The 24,315-nt window shown below is 40.8% G+C and overlaps 1 protein-coding gene across 3 annotated transcripts in view; it reads right to left on the minus strand.

The window, feature by feature from the left end:
• The window catches only part of CPQ (carboxypeptidase Q), a 606,939-nt gene that overhangs the window by 77,536 nt on the left and 505,088 nt on the right, over positions 1-24,315 (minus strand). For all 3 annotated transcript variants that reach the window (XM_077270925.1, XM_077270926.1, XM_077270927.1), the window contains exon 6: positions 4,888-4,979. In XM_077270925.1, coding sequence (XP_077127040.1) covers positions 4,888-4,979 — 92 coding nt within the window. The remainder of the gene's footprint in view (positions 1-4,887; positions 4,980-24,315) is intronic.

Consider the following 24,315-nt stretch of genomic DNA (forward strand, 5'->3'; position numbering starts at 1 on the left):
CATCTGAATCAAGGCTAAGCCAGGTCTTCTACTCAGGCCCATGCCTGCATCTGAATGACACAAACTGAATAGCAGGGTGCCACCTGCCCAGGTGTAGCTTGGTGAGGAGCAATCAGCTTTTTTTTTTTAAGATGTATTCTTAGTGTCAGTCTCCCAGCAGCTGCATATTAACCTATGGTTCCTGTGCCCCCCATAAAGTGACCGTGAAAAGAAAATGTGGTACATAGTTATCTTATTTGTAATCACAAATTCTTTTCCTACTTTTTAGCCATTTTACATTTTTATTAGACTGGTTTCAGTCACCTCTACTACCAGTCGGTGTGTTGTCTGTCTGCTCAACAGACAGCACAATGATCCAATAATAACTGGTGTTATTATTGTGCACACAACAGTGATTTTAAATTTATACCGATAGTCCGTGTGAACAAAATCGTAGCATGCACTAGGCTGGTCCAGCTCTGCACCCGACCACTTTGCAATTTAGAAACGTAAATTCACCTGAGTTTTAGTATGGCCATGTGGACCTAGCCAAAACAAAATTTTCTCTACCCAATAAAGACTCCTGAAGCTTATAATAATAATCATACTGTTTCCTCTATATACACCACATATTTCATGAAAGGTTTGGTAAAGTCCTTCCCTTTCAACTGGTTAAAAACCTTATTGTCTGGCAGTGTTTTTTTCAATTCTTCCATTGACTATGGTAAAGTTGTAATAACTTCTGCTCACACTAGTGTTCATGCAACAGCCATCTTTTGTGTATAGCCAATTATAGAGTTATGACCCAACCGTTGACTGCTGTTCTGATTGATCTGGTATCGGCAGAAAGTATCTATATCATCTCTGGCATTAGCTGAAGCTGGAAAGCCTTATAACACTGACTATGCAGAGAATCTAAGTCACTAGTTCTAGAACAGATTGCAATTTAATAAACCATAAAATATAATATATGTAATGGTCAGGCTTCTGCATAGGAGCATGGCTCCACTGTGTCATTATTAGATTTTGTTTAGCGCCAAACTGGGAGCAGTAAATATGTTGTTCTTGAGGGTATAGAAAATCCAGAAGATCCCCAGATCATGCCCTCAGAGTTGTCTTCAACAGTAGTTGCTGATTGACTACATTTAGAGTTTATTCATCACAATAGACAGATAGAGCTCAAGAATGGCAGTGACCCAAAGGCAGGATCTGGGTCAAATCCAAAATAGAAAACTAACAACTTCAGAAATGAACCAAGGAACCAAGGAACTGTGTTGCTCAGTTCTGATAAGGTTCAAATATTAAAAGATATTCATATATAGACTAAGCACCAACAGTTGACATGTCTGTCCCGTTAAAGGGTTTTTCCCACAAAAGACAATTATAAATTATACAGCTGGTAACCCCACCAATCTCTTGACTAGGGGGTCTTGATCTCCTGAAGCTAATCACTGTGGATGGAATTGATGGAATTGAATGGAATGGCAAGGTGGCATAGAACCTCTGTTGCTCCATTCATGTCAACAGGACTCATAGAGATAGCCATCAGTCCCATAGACATTACATGGAGCAGCAGTCATGCACAACTATGCTGCTCCATTCAATAAAAACCTCAATGAAAAGGAATGGGTGATTGGGTCTCCATGCTAGTGATTGGTGGGACTCCCAGTCAAAGGATAGGTGATAAATGGGGTTTTTTTGTGAGAAAACCTCTTAACATGTTGCTTCTTCCTATGAAAAACATGAAAGTGGAGTTAATTCAAGCAGAAGGATTTTAGCTGCAAAAGGCACAGCTAATGGCATCACTTTATAATAACTCTACACTAAATACAATATTCCATGGGTAAGTTTTGTGGGTTCCTTGCCTAGGAACCCATTAGAACTAGTGATGAGCGAATATACTTGGTGTCCTCCGAGTATTTTTTAGCGCTCGAAAATTTAGTTTTTATTGCCACAGCTGAATGATTTACATCTGATAACCAGCATAAGTACAGTGCCGGCAAAAAAAATCTTTACACTTGCGCAGCAAAAAAAAAACTTTACATATAAAATCCACATCATAATTTCACTTTTTAAAAGTGTACACAATGGGGAACATAATAAAAAACTGTCTAATAATAAAGCTGGCTTTGTTGCAAATATCAACCAATCAACGCTCAGTTTTCACTTCTCTGGTAAAGCGAAAGCTGCACTCAGATTGGTTGTTATGTGCAGCTCAGCAAGTTTTGCTATTAGGCAGTTTTTTAATTATCTCCCTCAGTTTTTTATTATCTCCCACAATGGGTCGAAAGAAGCTTAAAATGGAAGAGAAATCCCGTGCCTTGACTCTGCTGGAGAAGGGGGATTTGGTGATTGCTGTAGCTAGAGATCTGGGAGTGTCAAGAGAAGCAATTTATCAAGTGAAGCGGTCGGCGGCATCATTGCCTCCTGGGATGGTACCGCAGAGGACGTCAGGCTCTGGCGCACCTAAGAAGACTTCACCAAGGACTGATAAGCTTCTGAAGCGTGAAGTGATGTCACATCCTTCTATAACTGCCGCTGAACTAAAAAACAAGTACCCTATGCTCCTTCAGAACCTTGCAACTAGGACAATTCGTCACCGCTTGCAGAAGGACCTGGGTCTACCAAGTTGCCGTGCTGCAAAGAAGCCTCTGCTAACAGCAGCAATGAAGAAGAAATGGCTTGCCTTTTGTAAGAAATATCAAGATTGGACATCTGAAGAGTGGAAGAAAGTGATGATTAGTGATTAAAGCACTTTCAGGCTGGTCAGGGGAGGCTCAAAGGTTGTGCGTCGTCCGAGTACCGTGTCACGGTATGACCCAAAATATACAGTTAAGACTGTTAAACACCCTGACAGTCTGATGATGTGGGGTGTACATACTTAGCCAGCCTTGCTGAATCCATGCCTAAACAACTGCAGATGGTGATAAAATGTAAGGGTGACATGACAAAATACTAATTGTTATAAAATATCCACAATAAAACACTTGAATCCACTTGAATATTAAGATTTTGTGGTTTCATTGAACTTGTAAAGATTTTTTTTGCCGTCACTGTACATGTGGGGGTTGCCTGGTTGCTAGGGAATCCCCACATATACTTATGCTGGCTAACAGATGTAAATCATTCAGCTGCGGCAATAAAAACTAAATTTCCGAGCACTAAAAAATACTCGGAGGACACCCGAGCGTGCTCAGGAAATCTCGAGCAACGAGTATATTCGCTCATCACTAATTAGAACCCATTGTTTTTATCCTGCAATTTTATTCTTGCATGAACAGCAAATGAAGAACGATAATAAAAAAACGTAATTAATTTATGTTAAAAGGGAATCGCTAAGATTGAAATGTTAACATGTCCACATTCGAGCTCGCACTTACTCCATGGTTCTGAAGATGTTTGACATTCCATACATTAAGTTTTTAAACTCTTCTCAAAACGTCTTGTGTACTCTTACAAACAGTCTGTGATCTATACAAGACTACTTACACTTTCATTTCTATGTACATCATATTTCTTAGAAACAGCAAGTTTCCACCATAACTACTTTTTGCTGATGGACAACATGGCACTAACACCACCCAAAATGTGCAGCCAACAACATTCCTACACTGGAAAGAAATCTGACACTGCTTCATGCCTTTTTTGCTACATTACTCAACTTGAGGTTTATTTAATTAGCTATTATTTTGGGATAATTTCAGTTATTTGTGTTGATCTGTGCTCTTATTAACTCCACTGAGCTTCATCAACTGACAAATCAACCTCTCACCAAGTTACAGCTCAATGCACTCAAAATCAAAGCAGCTGACAGAAAAGGAACTTCTAGTCTAGGAACTCGTAAGACAATGAGGACGCCTATGTTGGTTGCAAGTTTGTGTATTATAACCAAAACATTGACCAATATCTCATGTATTTTATTAATTTTTCCATTTTTTTTTTTGTCGTACATTCTTCATCTTTTGCAGGGTGTAGCTAGGCTTTTTAGTGTTGGCTTGAGGAATTGAGGTGTCTGTTCTTGTGGGGAGCACTTATATAATGTGTTTTAGCCAACATTATCTAATAGTATGTATGAGCGTCACTAATAGGCTGCAAGCCAGACACTGTGCACCACACATATCTGTGTGACCGATGCCCTATACAAGCCTTAGCCGTGTGCATTAATAATACTAGGCAACCACCCTTCCATGAATGGTAGGCATGTGAGTGATTGTTTCATCAGTATTTTGCACCTGTGATGCCTGCACCTCTATAATGGGGGCCTTTTGCATCCTACAGTGCATTAATATTGTATCTTAATGTTGATAAATATGATTGCCTTATTTCCGTAATGCTTTTTCAATCTACTCAAACGCTACAGCAATAAGACAAGGAACATATCTAAGTTCAATATTCTTGAAGAGAATTTTTAGCTTGAACCATAATTTATTATTTGGGATGACAAGCCATGAGTCATATTTCTGGTGGTGCAATATCTACAGTAAGTGGTCATCAGCAGGGTTGGTTTGGTCATCCAGGGAACCAGAAGGTCATACAGTGGATCCAAACTCCAACCTAGTTGTGGGCTCCAAAGGTCTAGAAGAAGGCAACCACATTAGAAGATGACCTTTATGCCATTTACTAGGGACTGATGAGGTCTATTGTATCGCTCGACTGTGTCCATCAGTCCCACAGAGTTTAAACGAGTACTTCAATCTTGTACATTTATGCCATTTCCTCAAGATGATCCATAAGTAGATTTGAGTCTCTCCAATAGGACCTGCATGTACCTTGAGAGAAGGGACTCTTTGCTTGCTACAGCAGTAAAGAGGTGGTCATAATTCTCATATAAATGATCAGGAATTCTGACCATCTCTTCACTGACAACAACGAGCAATAGGTGCAAGATGAACAAAAATGGCTCCTTACCTTGTGCATATCGTAATACTGACTGGCCCCAACTCCTCCTTGTTCTTCACCAGTCCATAGCACAAGACGAATTGTTCTTTTAGGATGAAGACCTGAGAAATGAAAGAAATAATGGATTTATTAATAAAATCTTTGGAAACTTTATTTGGGGTGACTGATGCTGGACTCCTGCACGATGTGATGAGTAACGTGTGACACGAGGAAAACACAGGTTGTCTGTATATGGATATAACCGATGTGTGCAAGGAGGACTCAATATTGTAATGCAAAATTTAGAGGTTGGGAATGCTTTCGAACAATAGTTTGGTCCACTAGTTTGCCATATCAATTTTTGGTGCATGTGTTATACCCACAGTATCTTGGAAGGTATTATCCCTCCCTGAGGGAAGTAGGCATATGTACAGATTCTTAACGGCAATGCTCTCTGGGAACAACACTGTGCAAAGGTTTTAGACAGATGTGGAAAAAATGCATAAAGTGAGATGGTGTTCAACAATAGCAGAGTTAAAAGTTTGATTTTATCAATTAACAAAATGCAAAAAAAAGATAAATCTAAATCACATCAATATTTGTCGTGGCCACCTTTTGCTTTCTTAAGTTTATTTAGGTACACTTGCACATAGTTTTTGAAGCAACTCGGCAGGCAGGTTGTACCAAACATCTTGGAGAACTAACCACAGATCCGTGGATGTAGGCTTGTGCAGAAACTTCATGCAGTCCCACAGAGGCTCGATGATGTTGAGATCAGGGCTCTGTGGGGGTCATATCATTACTTCGAGGACTTCTCATTTTTCTTTCCACTAATAACATTAATCACATTGGCTATATGTTTGGAGTTGTTGTCCTGCTGCAGAATAAATTTGGAGCTAACCAAATGCCTCCCTGATGGTGTTGTATGATGTATAAGCATCCGCCTGTATTTCTCAGCTTTGAGGACAGCAACAAATGGGCAACAAAAAGAACCGTTGACACATTGGAAACTTAGTGCAGCAGATTACAGACACTTCATGCTTGCCTCCCTTTAATATCATAATATGTCCAGCAGTGCCATCAGCTAAGAACTAGCAGCAACCAGTGGGACCCATCTATTGTTTGGATAAGTACAAATCTGGCCAGATGGAGTCGTTATGAAAGAATTTTGGCAAAATAGTTATATTTTTGACTTGGAAACAAGGACATGCGACTCAACTATGCACAAAAACAGAGGATCTGTGGTGCAGAAAAATGGCGGCAAGAGCTTTACACTGATGAGTCAAAATGTAAAATGTTTGGTTGTACCAAAAGGCAGTTCAGAAGATCTGTGGGTAGTTCTCCAAGATGTTTGGAAAAAACTCTCTGCCGAGTTCCTTCAAAAATGTGTACCTAGAAGAATTGATGCTGTTTTGAAGACAAAGGGCGGTCCACACCAACTATTTTTTAAGCATTCTTACTTTGCAGCATTTGTCCCAAACCTAAAACTCTTGCACAGTACCGAATGTATATATGAAAACATTACTAGGGATATCAACCATTGCAGAGACACTCATTTGTATAAAGCATTGTGCATAGGCACAAGAAAAGCTCCCATCAGGCATGCCAAATGTATCAATGGAGCCCAACAAAAATGTCATTTTGGTATATACAAGGCTGATCATCAGCATCAGCTGTACAAAATAGTGTAGTTGACTATGTAATTACTTGCAGAAAAATACAACCCCAATTCCCCAAAAAAGTTGGGACGCCGTGAAATATGTAAACGATACACAAATGCAATGATTATGTTGTGAATAAAATATGGCTATAAGAAATTTCCATTTCATTGCATTCTTGCTTTCTTTACATTTTACACAACATCCCAACTTTTTTGGAATCATGAGGTTATACAATAAAAATGTATTTATTCTTTTGATATGGGAAATATATATGCAACTGTATAGATATACAACGGCAAATGTTCTATAGGACATACAGGAAATGAGAATAAAACCTTATATGTCCACACATTTGCTTCCTCCTGTACGGCTTGGGTGGGACTGCAAGCTATTTAATCTACTAAAAGCCTGCTGTCCACTGCCAGTTATAAATTAACTAGATCCAGTTAACATCTTCCCATCATGCTTTGCTTCACAGTAGCCATTCGTGATTTTAACTTCAGCTCATTTTTTGACTACTCTCCTGCCTTACGATTTTGTCCCTGCACTGACCTCCTGCTTCTAAGCCAGCTAGCAAACCATTCTTCTATTCAGCTTGCACCGCCGACCAGCAGCTAACTCCATGGCCCAAGCGTAAGGGTCCCTGTTAAGTCCGGATCTCTGTATAGGAGTTAAAGGGAGAAGAACAGGGCAAACCCCGGGATCTGGAAAAAGCAATAGCTATTGCCAAACCTCTCTTCTTGCTCCCTCTTCAACCGTTTACAATCTGGCTTCCGGCCGCATCACTCCACTGAAACTGCCCTAACTAAGGTCACCAATGACCTATTAACCGCCAAGGCCAACCGACACTACTCTGTCCTCCTCCACCTCCTGGACCTGTCCTCTGCCTTTGACACAATGGACCATTCCCTATAATTACAGAACCTCTCATCTCTTGGCATCACAGACTTGGCCCTATCTTGGATCTCATCATACCTAACAGACCGAACATTCAGCGTCTCCCAATCGCACACCACCTCCTCACCTCGCCCCCTGTCTGTCAGAGTCCTGCAAGGTTCAGTCCTAGGGCCCCTACTCTTCTCCATTTACACCTTCGGCCTGGGACAGCTCATAGAATCTCACGGCTTTCAGTATCACCTCTATGCTGATGACACACAGATCTACATCTCTGGACCAGATATCACCTCCCTACTAACCAGAATCCCACAATGTCTGTCTGCTATTTCATCCTTCTTTTCCACTAGATTTCTAAAACTTAATATGGACAAAACAGAATTCATCATCTTGATTCCATCTCACTCGACCCCCCAACTGACCTATCCATTAAAGTAAATGGCTGCCCACTTACCCTAGTCCCACAAGCTCGCTGCCTCGGGGTAATCCTTGACACTGATCTCTCCTTCAAACCACATATCCAAGCCCTTTCCACTTTCTGCCGACTTCAATTCAAAAATGTTTCACGGATCCGTACATTCCTAAACCAAGAATCTGCAAAAACCCTAGTCCATGCCCTCATCATCTCCCGCCTCGACTACTGTAACCTCCTGCTCTGTGGCCTCCCCTCTAACACTCTTACACCCCTCCAATCTATTCTAAATTCTGCTGCCCGACTAATCCACCTGTCCCCCTGCTATTCCCCGGCCTCTCCCCTCTGTCAATCCCTTCACTGGCTCCCCATTGCCCAGAGACTCCAGTACAAAACCCTAACCATGACATACAAAGCCATCCACAACCTGTCTCCTCCATACATCTGTGACCTCGTCACCTGGTACCTACCTACAGGCAACCTCCGATCCTCACAAGATCTCCTTCTCTACTCCCTTCTTATCTCCTCTTCCCACAATTGCATACAAGATTTCTCCCACCCATCACCCCTACTCTGGAACTCTCTATCACAACATATCAGACTCTCACCTACCATGGATTCCTTCAAAAAGAATCTGAAAACCTACCTCTTCCGACAAGCCTACAACCTGCAGTAACCATCGATCCACCAAACCGCTGCCCGACCAGCACTACCCTCACCTACTGTATCCTCACCCATCCCTTGTAGATTGTGAGCCTTCGCGGGCAGGGTCCTCTCTCCTCCTGTACCAGTCATGACTTGTATTGTTTAAGATTACTGTACTTGTTTTTATTATGTATACCCCTCCTCACATGTAAAGCGGCATGGAATAAATGGCGCTATAATAATAATAATAATAACAATGATATCCTGTTTGTGGTCATACCCCATATCTGCAGGTAATAGTGTTTTCTTTCACATGACAGGTTCACTGCTCCTCTGCTGCCCAGCTTATTGCTTGCTGGGGGATGGTGAGCTCCTGATGATTGATAGTTCAGACCAAACAGCATGGCTGAGCCGCTGGCCTGAACTGTGTGCTCTCGAATGCTGAAAGCGGAGGCAGCTTTGTCTCTACAGCGTCAGCAATCCTGCCTGCTTCAGAGCAGTACTCACAAACTCCATAGCAAAGAGCCAATATACGCTGCATTCCTTTTTTAGCCAACTCTGATGAAGTGCAGCAGTGGTCTGTAATCTAGGCAGTAAACGTTACAATTTAAAATTCTTCCATTCTTGAGAAATGAAAGTATTTTTTTAATAAGAAATAAATTGCAAAGTTGTTTGTTTTTACAAGCACTTTGCAATTTTACCCATTTAAGAAGTTGAAACAACCCTTAGTGGGCATTTGGCATTTATCAGCCAGGGTTGGTGTTTATTCCCAATCTGGCCTGTTTTATGTGCCGAGTCCTGGCTGATCGTAGATAAGTAGAGATGGGTGGATCCCTGGATGTTCGGGTCAGATAGGTTTGACTGAACACTTAAAAAAAATTCAGGTTTGTGCACCAGAACATTACCCGGACCAGAACACGAACCCCATTCACTTGAATGGAGGGCCCAAACATCCAGTGTTTTCCATGCTGTCATGTGCATGACAGTGCGGCAAACACTGCTTCTGGTTGGCGGTAAAATCATTACCACCTGTCAGACAGCGGCTTTTCCTACACTATCAAATGACAGCGTAAGGCCACAGGTGTGATCGGAGGTAAAATAAAATTACCCCCGGTCACTGGCATCTGATAGGATTTCTGCTCCCATCAGCCTACGCCTGCTGTCGCTAATAACAGCGAGAGCAGGAAGTGGCTGATGGGAGTATTCATCAGCCGGCGCATGCGCTCTAAATAAAGAAATAAAAAAAACGGTGTGGTTTTCCCTGTACTTTTGACAACCAGCCGGGCAAAACTGACAGCTGTGGGTTGCAACCCTCAACTGTCAGCGTTAGCAAAGCTGGTTATCAAGAATGGAGGCGTCCCCACGCTATTTTTAAAAATTATTTAAATAAATAGTTTTTAATAATGGCATGTGGCGTTCCCCATATTTGACATCAAGCCAAGCTAAAGCAGACAGCTGGGGGATGGTATTCTTAGGCTGGTAAGGGGCCATGGTATCATGAACATCAGTGCGACAAACACCAGGTGTTCGGGGGCCAAACCCAAAGAGTAACACAGACGTCCTGGTGAAGTCCGTTTCCGGTGTCTGTGCCTGAAAAATATGTGTTCAGTACGAAAGCTGAAATAACTTTACTGTTCTGTGTACAGTGTATGGCCTAGTATGATACTGTGTGAAGACCCTGGTCAGGATTTCTGCAAACTCAATTTACTTCTCAGCACCCCGAAGAGAAAAATATTCTCCTGAAATACAATATGTAATAATGAGATCCTCATGTGTCTCAATGGTGGAAAGAATTAAGCTTGTAAAGGAAAAATGTCTGCCCTTTGCCCCTTCACAATGGAATGTAAAGAATGACATATAATAGCAAGATTCTACATTTTTAACAAGGCCATTTCTTATTTGATGTTTTCAAGGCAGCACTGAAGTTTTATATCAGGGTAGCAGGTCAATTTTAATTAAAACATTGCCAACAAAATGGCCTGATACTTTATCTTATATCTACAAAGCAGCATAGTGTGTGTCGCTTTCTGGATAGTGGTCGCTTGGCAGTGAGACAAATGCAAAGATGGAAGACGCTGGGGTTCACCAAAGGGCAAGAATAGAGCTCCTTTGAAGGAGGCATGGTAAATATTCAGTTATAAATAATATCAGACCCTACAGTCATACCATATGGAATAACAATATGATGGATATTGTGCTGTATAATTCTTCAGGACTTATGGTATATAGTAGACGGCATTGTTCCTAGACGCTCGACATTTTTGCACTAATGACTGATGAAAGGTATTTCTTTGCCTTAACCATTGTTGGAAATAAAGACATACTTGAAGTATCTTAGAGACCGCAGTAAGAAGATATGTTTTAGCGCAGGCTCCCCTGCACCGAGCTCCATGTTGGCCGCACATAACAGTATTTTGAACTAAGCCGACACGTGCAGGTATAATCCAACACACAATGAGATGTTGTTCTATCCTGTGGACAATATATGGACGTGTGAGCACAATAGGAGCAGCAGGTTACAGAAACGGAGGATTCCAAGCACAATGCGGCACATACGGCAAAGAAATACTGCAGTTATATACACAATGCTTATTTCTAAATGAAACACAAAATATAATTTTAGGGCTATTGGGCAAAGAAATGAGGACAAGTAGAGTAAATGTAATGTTATGGCATGGTATACGCGCATAATTGTCTCCATCTTAAAGAACTGTTTCTTAAAGGCAACCATGTATTTACATATGGAAGGAGTGGTATGGCTCTAAAGATGCTTAACCCCCACTAAAAATGATGCACTTTTTGTAGAGATCCGATGTGCAAGTCATCAAAAATCAAGTGTAGAAGCCATATGCAAATAAGGTTGAAGTGCACATGGGGGTGTGCCAATGCGTTTCCACCAGAGCACGCCCACAGTGCACTTCCAGACTGATTTCCTTCTACACCAAATTTGTCATGACTAGTACAACAAATCTTTACAAAAAAGGGACAAGCACCTACTTATCATACCACTACTTCCATATGTAAAATCATCCTGATGGGTTCTCTCATGTGTGCTACATAAATTGAAAAAAAATCTATACTTACCTCCTGAACCGGCACCACTCCTCTGATCTTTAGACTCTCTCCACCGCCAGTCTCTCGCCATAATGCCCCAAGACTTCTGCAGCCAATCAGCGGTGGCTGTAGCCTTCATAATTACGTCCTGAACCGGCACCACTCTTCTGATCTCTGGACTCTATCCACCGCCAATCTCCTGACATTTTGTCACATGACTGCTGCAGACAATCAGCGGTGGTGGCTGCAGCCTTCATAATTACATCTGGGCAGAAGAAACACTATTTTTCCGTTAGGACGTAAATGTCAAGGCTGCAGCCAATCAACAAGCGCTGATTGGTTGCACCTCTCATGTGCTGAGAGTTGAGGAGAGATGCTGGTCCAGAAGAGAAATTTAGATTTTTTTTTACATTTATGCAACCCTCAGGGGGCCATTAATAAGGAATAGTACAGAAGTGTCCAATTCCTTTAATCTGTTTTTACTTTGTCAATGTAAATTTGTAATACTCATTGAGAAGAATATGGGTGGATTTAATGGCAGCTTACAATCCTCTTTCAGCATCTGTAGCTATAACAGGACTGCAGGTGGTCCAGCCACATCAGCTAGTAGCCAAGCTCATACATGATGACCCCCTGTGGAGTCCACGCTGTGCTAACTGCTTTGTCGATGTAAGATAGGATTTCATGAGGAGATTTAAGGAGAACATGGAGTTATCATACATCCTAGACACATACCAGTTACATTTTTGAGATTTCTGGAATGGGCCGAATGTTTTCCAGGGTCTCGATCAGTTCTAGCATCTCAGGGTGGGGAGAATACAGAACGGCTAGTAGAAGCCAGGTACCAAAGCCGTTTTAGGTCTCCAGGCATAACGGGGGCTCGGACGGATCTGATGGCACCAGAACTGCCGTCTTATGACCTTCAGTTGGAAAGTTATGATCCTTCATAGGTTTTGAGAGTTTTAGCTGCAAATAACCAGGAGAGGGGGATAAGGCCCCTGCTGGGGACAAAAATGAGTGACTGACCAAGGGGAAAAAGGCTTGCGTAAGGCCATGGGCTAACTATCTGTCATGCTTGCTGTCCACTTTTAAAGGGAGAGCCACGTTGAGTAAAGTGCTATGAAGGAACGGGAACCAGCTGGCAGCTCATGCCCCCATGCAGCCCAGCACACATGGTTGAACATCAAACTGGTAATTGACATGATACATTTGCTTATATCTTTTGTACTTCACCGGTATATGCATATATGACCATTGAATATGTGTATAACCATTGTGTATATAGTGTATTGTCTAGTGTTCCCTTAAGGCAATTAAATATATAATTTAACCTTGGGCTGCTCTTTTATCTCAATCCACCAATCTACACATCCGTGTGGATTTACACGTAACAGGGCCTGGTCTATTTTGAGACTTTTAAGGAGTCACTGCTACAGGCAACCCCACAGATACATGTGCAAAATGATGTCTGCTTATTAGCTCGCTACATCACTCTTTAAAGGCGTGAAAATATTTCTTCACTTTACGTCAGGAGAACTACTTAGCACATGACCTTATTAGCCCGGTCACTCTGCCATACAAGGTATGCTGGCACTAAACTACACAAGCTCACCATGACCATTTAGGCGACTGGGCCCAAAAATTATCCAGAGACCCACATTAAAGGGAACCTGTCACCCCCAAAATCGAAGGTGAGCTAAGCCCACCAGCATCAGGGGCTTATCTACAGCATTCTGTAATGCTGCAGATAAGCCCCCGATGTTTCCTGAAAGATGAGAAAAAGAGGTTAGATTATATTCACCCAGGGGCGGTCCCGGTCTGGTTCTGGTCCGATGGGCGTCGTGGTCCGTTCCGGGGCCTCCCATCTTCTTACGATGACGTCCTCTTCTTCTCTTCACCCTGGGTCTCCGGTGCAGGCGTACTTTGTCTGCCCTGTTGAGGGCAGAGCAAAGTACTTCAGTGCGCAGGCGCCGGGAAAAGTCAGAGAGGCCCAGCGCCTGCGCACTGCAGTATTTTGCTCTTTTGCGGCAACAGCAGCTCTATACAACCTATTGAGATCCGTAAGAAAACAAGGTGATGCTCTGTGACATGTGCAGAGGTCACTGTGCAGAGATGGGGACTTGTCCATTGAAAGATTTTAGCTTTATACAGAGGTGCTATCCTTCATTGTAATCATGTCCTGTAAAGATTGTGATGTAATGCTGAGCCTGCCCACACAGTACACAATACAAGTGAGCTCAATGACTGGTGTAAAAACTGCAATATATCAGGATTATTTTTTTTTATAGTTTATTTGATCCCAGTTGAGATATGGTCACTCAGTTATATAGATTAGATAAATATGTGAGCCATCACAAAAAAATGAATGGCAACATAAACACCCTTATTTCCACAAAGCAAAATAAACCAAAGTACATGTTGAGTGATGTGATGTGATGTGAGAATTTTTCACCAAATAAACTTCTCCTGCATGTCCCAAAAATGCCACGTTAATGTGATATTTACTGTTTCCAGCCGTTTGAAGAGAATTTCAGGAGGTCACATTTTAAAGATATAAAGAATAAATCATTTTCTGAAGTCTAAAGATCTTGCCTTGAGGTGTGAACCATCTGAAGGAGCTCTTTATATTAATGAGTTCTAAACAACATTTTTTATAATTTTTTTTCTCAGATTCTCCAAATTATGAAGAAAGTTATGATGTCCTTATTCCGGTATTACAATATTTGATAATATAAATGATTTTTTAAAAATTAAAAAAAAAAACATTTCTCATCTTAAAGAGAACCTGTCAGCTTCCCGAGTCGCTCCAAACTGTCAATGCATAAGGTCACTTACGGTATGTTGCACACAAGTGTGATCTTTTAGAATATGTCCTCTGGGAGTATTTTTTTTAAGCAGCCAAAAACAAAGAGTTTTCTAGTGAAAACTGCTTCTGGAAACCCTCCTTCTTTGGGCTTGGAGGAGTCTTTTGTTTGCTAAAACGGTTTTAAAGAGTTTTTCAAAAGTTTTCCATTTTTTTTCCTGTAGCATTTTTTGCAGCATTTTGATTAGACAGTGACTAGTTTAAAATGTTTTCCACCTGGCGATCCTTCATATAAGTGACAGGCACTTTTTGTTTCACAGTTAGGGTATGTCTTTTTGCTGATTTTTTTTGAGGTTTCGCAGCAGAAACTGGCTATGTGCACACAATGTCTTTTTTCAGGTGGATTCCGCTTTGAAAAAAAGCAAAATAACTGCTGCCAGAAATGGACATAATGTGCAGCACTTTCAAAACAACATTGCTGTGTGAATGTTCAGTATTTTTTTAAACTTTTTTAAACAGCTTCAGGGTTCAGAAAGCCTGGATCGGTTAAAAGAAATAACATGTTCATTCTCTGTGTAAGGCCGGGGTCACACTTACGAGTGCAATGCGAAAAACTCGCACGAGTCTCTCACATCAATACCCGGCACTGCCGCCGGCACTCGGGACCGGAGCGTTCAGCTGCATAGAAATACATGCAGTCGCACAGTCTGGTCCCGAGTGCCGGTGGCAGTACTGGGTATTCAGGCAAGAGACTCACGCAAGTTTTTCACATTGCACTCGCAGGTGTGACCCCGGCCTAATAGAAGATATGGGCAAAAGATGCAAAAACGAGTGCTAAAATGCCGGCAGAAGCAGTTTATGAAAGAAAACTTCGGAGGCTTTGCCATTGGATTAGAAACATCGCATACACATAGCCAATGATTGAAAACTCACCAGAAAATGCAAAAAAAATCTCAAAAACATGGCATTTCCACTCAGTTTCTATTCCAAAAAGCCAGCAAAAAGGCTTAGTGCAAACTTAATATTTTGAGGCGGTAAAAAAAGTTTTCTAGTGGAAATAGCTTCAACACATGCTCCATTGGGGGTTATTTGAGAATTTTTTCGGTTTCCTGAAAAGTTTTTTTTCTGTCCTGAAGCGTTTTTTTTTGCAGCCTTCTGATTAGACAGTGCCTAGTTTGGAGCTTTTTTTTTATTAGAAGATGTCTCAAAGCAGTGAGATCCATTTTATTTTCTCCCACCAGGTGTTTTTCAAAATCTGAAGAGGAAGAAAAATGCTCAAAAGACTAAACATATGAACAAAGGGGGTTTATAATAGAAATGAATATGAAAAGTGTCTCAAGCACTTTCTGAGCCTTTTTTGGGGCATATTTTTGGAGTGGATCCGCTGCAAAAGATTCATACAAAAATCTGTACACACATACCCTTAAAATGAACCTTTATTCTGCTGCTCTGGATATTCTAATGAGTCAGGACTAGTCCAATAAGATGTTGCTACAACCAACAGTAGCCCTGCCTCCATTCTTCTAGTTTCACCTCCCCGATCAGTGCGTGATATCCTCTATATAATAGCCACAATGGTAGCACACCGAGTATGGAGGGTATCAACCACACGTCAGGGAGGCATGAATAGAGGATCCAAGGCAGGACTAGTCTGATGAGATGTTGGTAAAACCAAGAGTAGTCCTGCCTCCAATCCTCTAGTTACACCTCCCCGATCCGTGCCTGATATCCTCTATACAATAGCCACAATGGTAGGACCGTTAGCACACCGATTACGGAGGGTATCAACCACACGACAGGGAGGCATGAATAGAGGATCCAAGGCAGGACTAGTCCGATGAGATGTTGGTACAACCAAGAGTAGTCCTGCCTCCAATCCTCCAGTTACGCCTCCCCGATCTGTGCATGATATCCTCTACCATCGCCGCAATGGTAGGACCATTAGCACACCGCGTATGGAGGATATCAACCACACACATCAGGAAGGTATGATTAGAGGATCCGAAGCAGGACTAGTCTAGAGGAAGCAACATCTTACCAGATTAGTTACCGTACATGAAGGTGTTAAATATCTAACTCCTTAAATATATGCAGTAATACTTCACAAACTCTACAATAAATTAGTCAAAAAGTGTTCAGCGTGATAGATGCAAGAAAATAGGGTAAACACTTTTTCACAGCATCGTATTTCATCAATGTTTGAAATATAATGTTCCAGTCATGCAAAAGATGAAAAATTAGGGTCAATAATAGACGAGACCCAATGTCAGATTTGATGTATTACTTTATAATATCACAGACAATACTACTTGATCTGCAAAACTTGAAGAATCTGAATTTTTGTTTAACATTTTGATAAAGAAACAGGTATTGCTAGAATAATGTCTCGTTTATTATATATTAGCTCTGAAAAACTGTGAATTTTAATATTTTTGCCGTTTTCTCAAATAGCTTTATATGGTAAGTTGTGTTTTATGTTAATATGAAGTTTGTATGTCTGTTGAATATGTAAAGAGGATGCAAAGTGAGTAATCTCTTTTATTCCTAAATCTTCTTGAGTGTCTCTTGTTGGACACTTAAAGCCTCGGAGGTGCTGCATGTTTTGCCATATCAGCACTGTATGTCGGGTCTTCAGTCTAATCAAAGGTCTCAGTATTTAAGTTTTTGGAGTCAAACAAACTCATGAACATCAAGTATCACCGATCCTGGAAAAATATCAGGTTGTCAAAGATCATTGTGATCATATTGCCAAACTATGCACCATTATTAGGAGATGACAAACACTGTTGTAGGTAATTTACTTATTATTACAATATTAGTATCTCAAATTCAGTTATTCCAAAGCCCAGTGGATCTAGGTTTTAAAAGCATTTTACCATCCAATCAAAATGGCAATTAGGGAAGTTTGAGGTTAGAAGGTCAATTTTTATATGCTTTTTTGCACCTTCAAAAGATTTTTAGAGGTATGTAGTACTGGTCGAATGTTTAGACACTCTTGTTCATGTAATGGTTTTCCTTTTTCTTATTGCAATGTGAACAAAGTAGATTCAGACTGAGGGCAGCAAAACCATGCAGGAACACATATGGCAACACGCAGTAAAGAATTCAGCATAAAATAAAACTGAAGATATGCTAAGCCTTCATCAAAGTATCCCACTTTACTTTGATGACAGTTTTACACCCACTTGGCATTTTCTCAAATGGCTTCATCAGGTCGTCACCGGGAATGGCTTCAAATGACCAGGTATGTATTGTCAAGAGTTCATTAGTGGATTTACTGGCTTAAAGAAAGTGTTGGCACACAGTTCTAGACAGTACTGAGCCCTATTCCACAACCGTTATGTAATACTAGGGCAAGAACCACTCAAATAAGTAAAGAAAAATGACAGTTCATCATTACTTTAAGACATGAAGCTCACTCAATCAGTAATATTGCTAGAACCTTGAAGGCATCCTCAAATGCAGTCATGAAAACCATAAATAGCTATGATGTAACTAACTTTCATGAGGACTGCCCAGGAAAGATGATAAGTTCATCAGAGCTACCAACCTCAGAAACTGAAAACCTCAGACAACCATCATGTTAAATAATTCCCAGACAACAAGTTGCAGATACAACGTGACATCAACTGTCCAGAAGAGACTACGAGACGAGTAATTCTGTGGTCAAATTGCTGCAAACAAACCGCTACTGAAGACATGACGAAGAAAATTGTTTGGGCCACAAGGATTGGACATTATCTCAGTGGTAATTTGTACATTCGTCTTAACAGTCAAAATTTGAGAACCGACATTTTTTAGTGAGAAGCAGAAAAGGTGAGCAGATGGTTTCTATATACGTGGTGCCCACCATGAAGCATAGAGGAGAAGGTGTGGGTGACACTGTTGATTTATTCCAAATTCAAGGCACACTTCAATGGTCTACCATCACATCTGGTTTGCACTTAGTGGGACAATCATATGTGTTGCAACAAGACAATAATTCCAATATGTTTCAGGCTATGTAAGGGCTTTGCAACCAAGAAGCAGAGAGATGGAGTCCTGCAACAGATGACATGGTCTCCACAATCACCAACGTCAACCCATCCGACATGATTTTGGATAAGTTGGGCGGCCAACAAGTGCTAAGCACCTCTGTGAATTTAAGAATGATGGGAAGAAATTCCAGGTGACTATGTGATGATGCTGGTTCAAACAATGCCAAGAGTTATAAGGTATAGAGTTATCATCAGAGTACAATTAGGTATTTTGAGAAAATATAATTTTTAACATATATTCTGGTTTGTTTCATACGTGTTTCTTTACTCCTTGTTTCCATATATGTTTCTTCTTGGTTTGGCTGCCTTTTGTCTGAATCTACAATGTGCACATTCCAATAAGAACAAGGAAAATCACAGCATGGACAGGTGTCTCAAAAATGGTACTGTATATACACTTCTCAATATTGAAATTGCAACACCAAGAACGAAAAGTCATGGATTTATGGAAATCACAACATTGATAGACAGGTTAATGATGTGCAAATGAAAGGATGGAAAAACAATTTCCAAACATCTTGATTTGCTCAATATCGAGTTGAGCGCCATATGCATAAATTTCAACTCTTATATACCTTATCAGCTATCAATATGGTTATTAATTGTTGTTTTGCCATGCTGAATGCACTTGGGCACACAAATCATCAAGATCCTCTGCTGACAGCTAAAGTCTGGAGATGTTGCAGGCCATGGTAGCATGTTTAGGCCCCGAAGGCTGCTCACAGTAACACGAGCAACATGTGGCATGGCGTTGTCGTGTTTAAAAGCAGCTCCTGGAACACTTTGGAGAAGTGACTATCACTGGTTCCACAGTAAAATCAATGCAACACCAAGCTGTCAGTGTCCCTGAAGTGAAGACTAGAGAGGACTGGCAACATTACATACATTTTGCCACCCCACAACATAATCCTGGGAGTAGAACCGAAGTGACGTTCCCTTGTGAAAGCCTCCTCATGGCCTTGCCCACGTGATCTCCACACCAATCTCTGGCTAGCATTGCATCCAAGACAAAATCAGGACACTGAAGAGGACAGACCTCCGTTCCCGCCTCTATTGTTCCATTTCAGACTTCAGTCTCTATCTAGAAACCACATGGGTAATTCCAAGAAGAGGCCTTCACAAGGGAACTCTGATAGGAGAATGACAGAACCCTTCACAACCACATAACATAGAATTATGTCATATGTATGCCAGTCACATAGGTGCTGTTTACAAAAAATTAACAGCGGCATTTAATTGGTATTATTACTGGTGTGCAGACACATTGGCTTCTATTGTACCCCCATAATTCATAATGTGAATATTGCGTGCCAATAGGGTACCATGGCATGCCCTCATACAGCTATGTAGATGGAAAAACAAAATCGAAGGGGAGAAAAAAACAAAAGGGGCAAAAATGGAAAATCGCTTCATCAAGAAAGGATTAGGAAAGTGACACTAGAGATTAATGGGAAATATGTATGATGGACATCAATTAATTCAATGATAGTCTAATCAACAGCCAACACACTAAACCTTCGGATTTTGGATGCTCTCTAATAATGAGCTTGGCAAGAGATAGTCTAACAACTCTATTGCAGCTTTACATGATGGCCACTACCCTTTAAATTATCCATGTTTGCTTCAACCCATCCAAAGCACTTCTGAGATTCATCTGGACAGTTTTCTCGGGCCCTTTGGATAGTTATTGTGACTATTATAACGTGAATGATAGAACTCCATCACTGATTATTCAGCTTTATTCATTGATAAAGGGCAGATGTTGGCAATGAGTTTTTTTGGCATTTTAGCCAGTCGTTAGACTAATACACAATCCTTAAAGAACAACTGAAAATAGATTTCAAAGAATGGATAAAAGTAAAGTCACATTGCCGTACATTGGATAAAAAATTGTAAGATGACTTGAACAACATTCACAAATGGCCAAGAAACTCAGCAGCTGTGTGGAGTATTGTGCTAACAAGGTCGTCCGGGGTTCTACATGGTGATGGGAGTAGGAACGCAGCGTCTGAAACTTATAAACACGTGTTACAATATGTTTTTCAGTAAGCAAGAAGAAAGCTTCAAAATGTTATGATAGACTATTTCTATGGCATGGTATGCTAGATGCACCTGTAGTAACATAATGCTAGAAACCACCAGTAGGGTAATATTGGCCAGTAACCATATAATCAACAACTGCCTCAAGGCAGATTGATTGTATTGCTGCATTAGATGGCATTGCCTACATTTTTTATTGTTGATTTGTGCTGGTAAGAACTTTATATATTTATAGAACAATTTAGCTTTTTTAAACTGAAAGACTAGGAGGCTAATGGCTCGATACATGCCAAATGGCTCTCAATACCTCATATATTGGCAGGATAACCATGTTTTCGCAACATGATGTGCTACTGACAATGAAAACTTATAGCCCATCCAATTACCAGCAAACAGAACTGTTTGCTGGCTGATCGGCTGCATGCTTACATGGGTCAGAGATCAGGAACGTGTATTCTTGTGAATAGTAGTTCAGCCAATCATCAACTTGTGTGAAAAGACAAATATGGCCATATACAGTAGGCTTAGGTTAGCCAATATCGACAAGTTTGGCCTATGTTCTAATGTGTATGGGGGCACAAAAAGATAGTCAAAAGTGATGTCGATCAGGCATGTCCAATATCAGACAGCCAAACGCATTGTACTCCCTGAGATAAGCCACTGGCCAAGTGTCAATCAGTGACTTTCTCATAGAAAACACAGGACTACTTAGCCAAATAAGTGCTCCTGTGTATGGGAGAGTCTGTTGAGATCTCTGTCGGCCGAACGATCATTCGGCCGACAGCCATCTAATGTGCATAGCCGGCTTACGACGTCTTCTTGTTTTCACATGTTCACATTGATAAGCAGGTTTGGCCTCCTATTGCAGTAAGAAGAGTGTAGGAGGACTCCTGTGGCAGCCCATTGCCTTACAGTCAGTGCCTGGTTTGAAGTTTGTGAGAACGGAAGCACAGCTGATCTCCTGGGCAGTGTTGGACTGGGATGGCAAGGGCCCACCAGTAACATTGACTCCGGGGACCCACTGTTCAGCTACATGCAAAAATTACATTACATTCTTTCATAAATTTGCTTATGCATCAACATTCTAATACACTGGGTAGTTTGTTGATGGAATTATGAGATTCTGCTTCATCTGTCCACAGTGAATCAAGTGTATTGTGCCAACTATTGCTCATGCTGGGGAGGTTAGTGGCTTATTTCTGTATGGGGTCCACCGGGAGATTCACCTGTTCTCCCGTGGGCCAGTCCAAGCTAGCTCCTGGGAAATACTCGTTAAATATTTTTTAAAATTTTGATTGCAACATAAAGCAGTTTATAAGAGGAGGAACTGGGAATGAATTGGTAGGATTGAATATTATTAATCGTAAATTATTGAGATTAGACTACAAGATCCCAGGTACTTTCAGCTGCATCACATCTAATGCGGTGTACCTAATTATTTGTACTAAATGTCCAACTGGGAGTCTGTATGTAGGGGAGACAGGGCAAGCACTGAGAACAAGGATGAACTCTCATCGCCCCACAATAAGAGAAAAAAGAATAGATGTACCTGTGGCAAAACATTTTTGTCTCCCTGATCATAGCACCATGGACATGAGATTACTTGTATTAAAGTATCATTTCAAATCTCAGAGAGACAGAAGTTTGGGAACATAAACTGATGACGACCTTAGGCAAACTCAGTGCAGGAATGAACGTGTTGCATGGATTTATGTCTTTTTACATCAATTAAGGAATTTGCTCCTTAGACCGTGTGGGGGCATCACAACACAGAACCAGACCCCAATCAGAGGACAATAAAACATTCACACTCCTTATCTATGAACTGTTCCAATATTTATGGACACAACTGTTTATCACTCTCATATAATGGTAGTTCTGCTTCACGTCACCTGTCTTATCTATGGCATTATTTCTGGGCTGTATTGTGCATAAATATGTGATTCTTCAGAATTTGTATTAGTCTATGCCTGATGAAGGGACCTGAGTAGTCTCGAAAGCTTGCAATTTGTTACCATCTTTTCAGTTAGCCATTAAAAGGTATCAACCACTGAGGAATCTCAATTCTAAATATTTTTCTGAGATTAGGTTGGAACTAATCAGCCCAAATAAATGGTGCTGGCCTCTTAATTAACACCACCATCAATTTACCACTTTTATGCTTTTTTTAAACTGCTTTATCATGAAATGTTTTTGTAGTTAATAGTTTTTTCTAACTTAATCTTTATTAAATAATGCAAATATTTTCAAAACTCTTAGGGGTTTTCGAAACGCCTCAGCATATGAATACTCTTCTGTTAAAACAATCTTTTTACTGGTAATTTAAGAAATTCAGAAAGTTTTACAAGAAATGCTAGTTTATTTCTTTTAACTGGACTTTGTATGTCTCCCCTGACTGACGAGCTTACTGAATCTCTGGACCATGCGGTGGTGGAGACATTATAGCGAAGAGCGAACAAATCCTTTCTACTTGATGGAGCTGTTTTTCCTCTATTCCTTCCTATGAAATCGACTCCTGCTATAGATGAGAAAAATCTGGGGAAGATGCGCTCAAATCGTCTAACACCTTCTATTAGATCTGAATCGAATCTGCCCCCCAAAAAAGTTAATTGTGCCCTGAGGTCTGCCGGCTCCAATAAATAATAAACATGGGGCTAGAAAGGAATGAAAGAATAATAATATATTCACCCGTCCTGCAACCTGGTCTTCCAATCAAGTGGTCTTCAGAACGGTCTTTGGTCTCCATATCAGTGTTCAGTCCGGATCTTCTAATGCTGACTTGGCTTCACATGACTGTATGTGGCCTACTCAGCACTGGGAGATCGAGATTGTAGACCAATCTCAAGACCGAAGAGTCAAAGACCGATCAAAACCTAGTGGGGGATCAGGTGACAAATTTTGGAGAACCAGGTGAGTGTGTGGGTCTTTTAATGTCATGCAAGCCCTTCTAAACCCTGAAAACAATCCTGGAAAATGTATATAAATCAAAAACTTTAAGGAAATACGGAATTAACGTAATTAATTGCAAATCGATTCACTCATATCTAACTCGTGTGTTTATCTAAAACAGCAGAAAATTGCTCCCCATTGGGGTCTGGACAAATGTGAATGGTGAAAATCTTTGCATCGTGTTGCAGAATATCTTGGTGCCATATAAGCAAAAGAAAATGATAAGTATCAAAATCTACATGGAGTTTGTATGTTCCCCCTGTGTTTTCATGGATTTTTTCCAGGATCTCCGGTTTCTGACATAAATATACTGATTAATTGGCTTCCCATGAAACTGGCCTTTGTCTGTGTGTTTGAGAAATTAGACTGTGACCATTGAGGACTGGGACTGATGTGAATGGTGACATTCTCCGTACAGCACTGTAAACTATATTGGTGTGATATAAGCAACAGAAAATAAATATTTGTTAGGGCTGTAATGTTACGTGGCATGGTATAGAAGGGCGTCTGTTTGGTTTCAATTTAATAGATGCATTTAGTAAAGGGGTTATCTGGTCATCTGATAAAAGTCTGCACTCCTTGTGACTCTAGACTTCTGAACCCTTACAGCTTGAGGTCAGGATTCTCCGATACCGCCAGAGAGAGAGAAAGGTCACGTTATTGCTAGTATGCGATTTGGACTCTTCTGACCACATTCCTAATAAACGTGCATGTCCTCTCTTAATACAAGTGAATTGGGAGAAGATGGGCAGGTCTACTCAGCACATGGGTGCACATATGCAAATCACATATTTGTTGTCAAGTGACCACCTGCTCTTGCCGGAAATACCGAAGAATCCTGACAGTGTCCACAATGTACGCTGCGAGGATTCAGAAGTCTGCAGTCGTGAAGAGTGACTGCGGACTTTTATTGGAAGAACGGACAACACCTTTAAACATGCAACTGATAGGCAAAAAGACTAT

The sequence above is a fragment of the Ranitomeya variabilis genome, chromosome 6 (genome assembly GCF_051348905.1).
Source record: "Ranitomeya variabilis isolate aRanVar5 chromosome 6, aRanVar5.hap1, whole genome shotgun sequence".
Classification (NCBI taxonomy): domain Eukaryota; kingdom Metazoa; phylum Chordata; class Amphibia; order Anura; family Dendrobatidae; genus Ranitomeya; species Ranitomeya variabilis.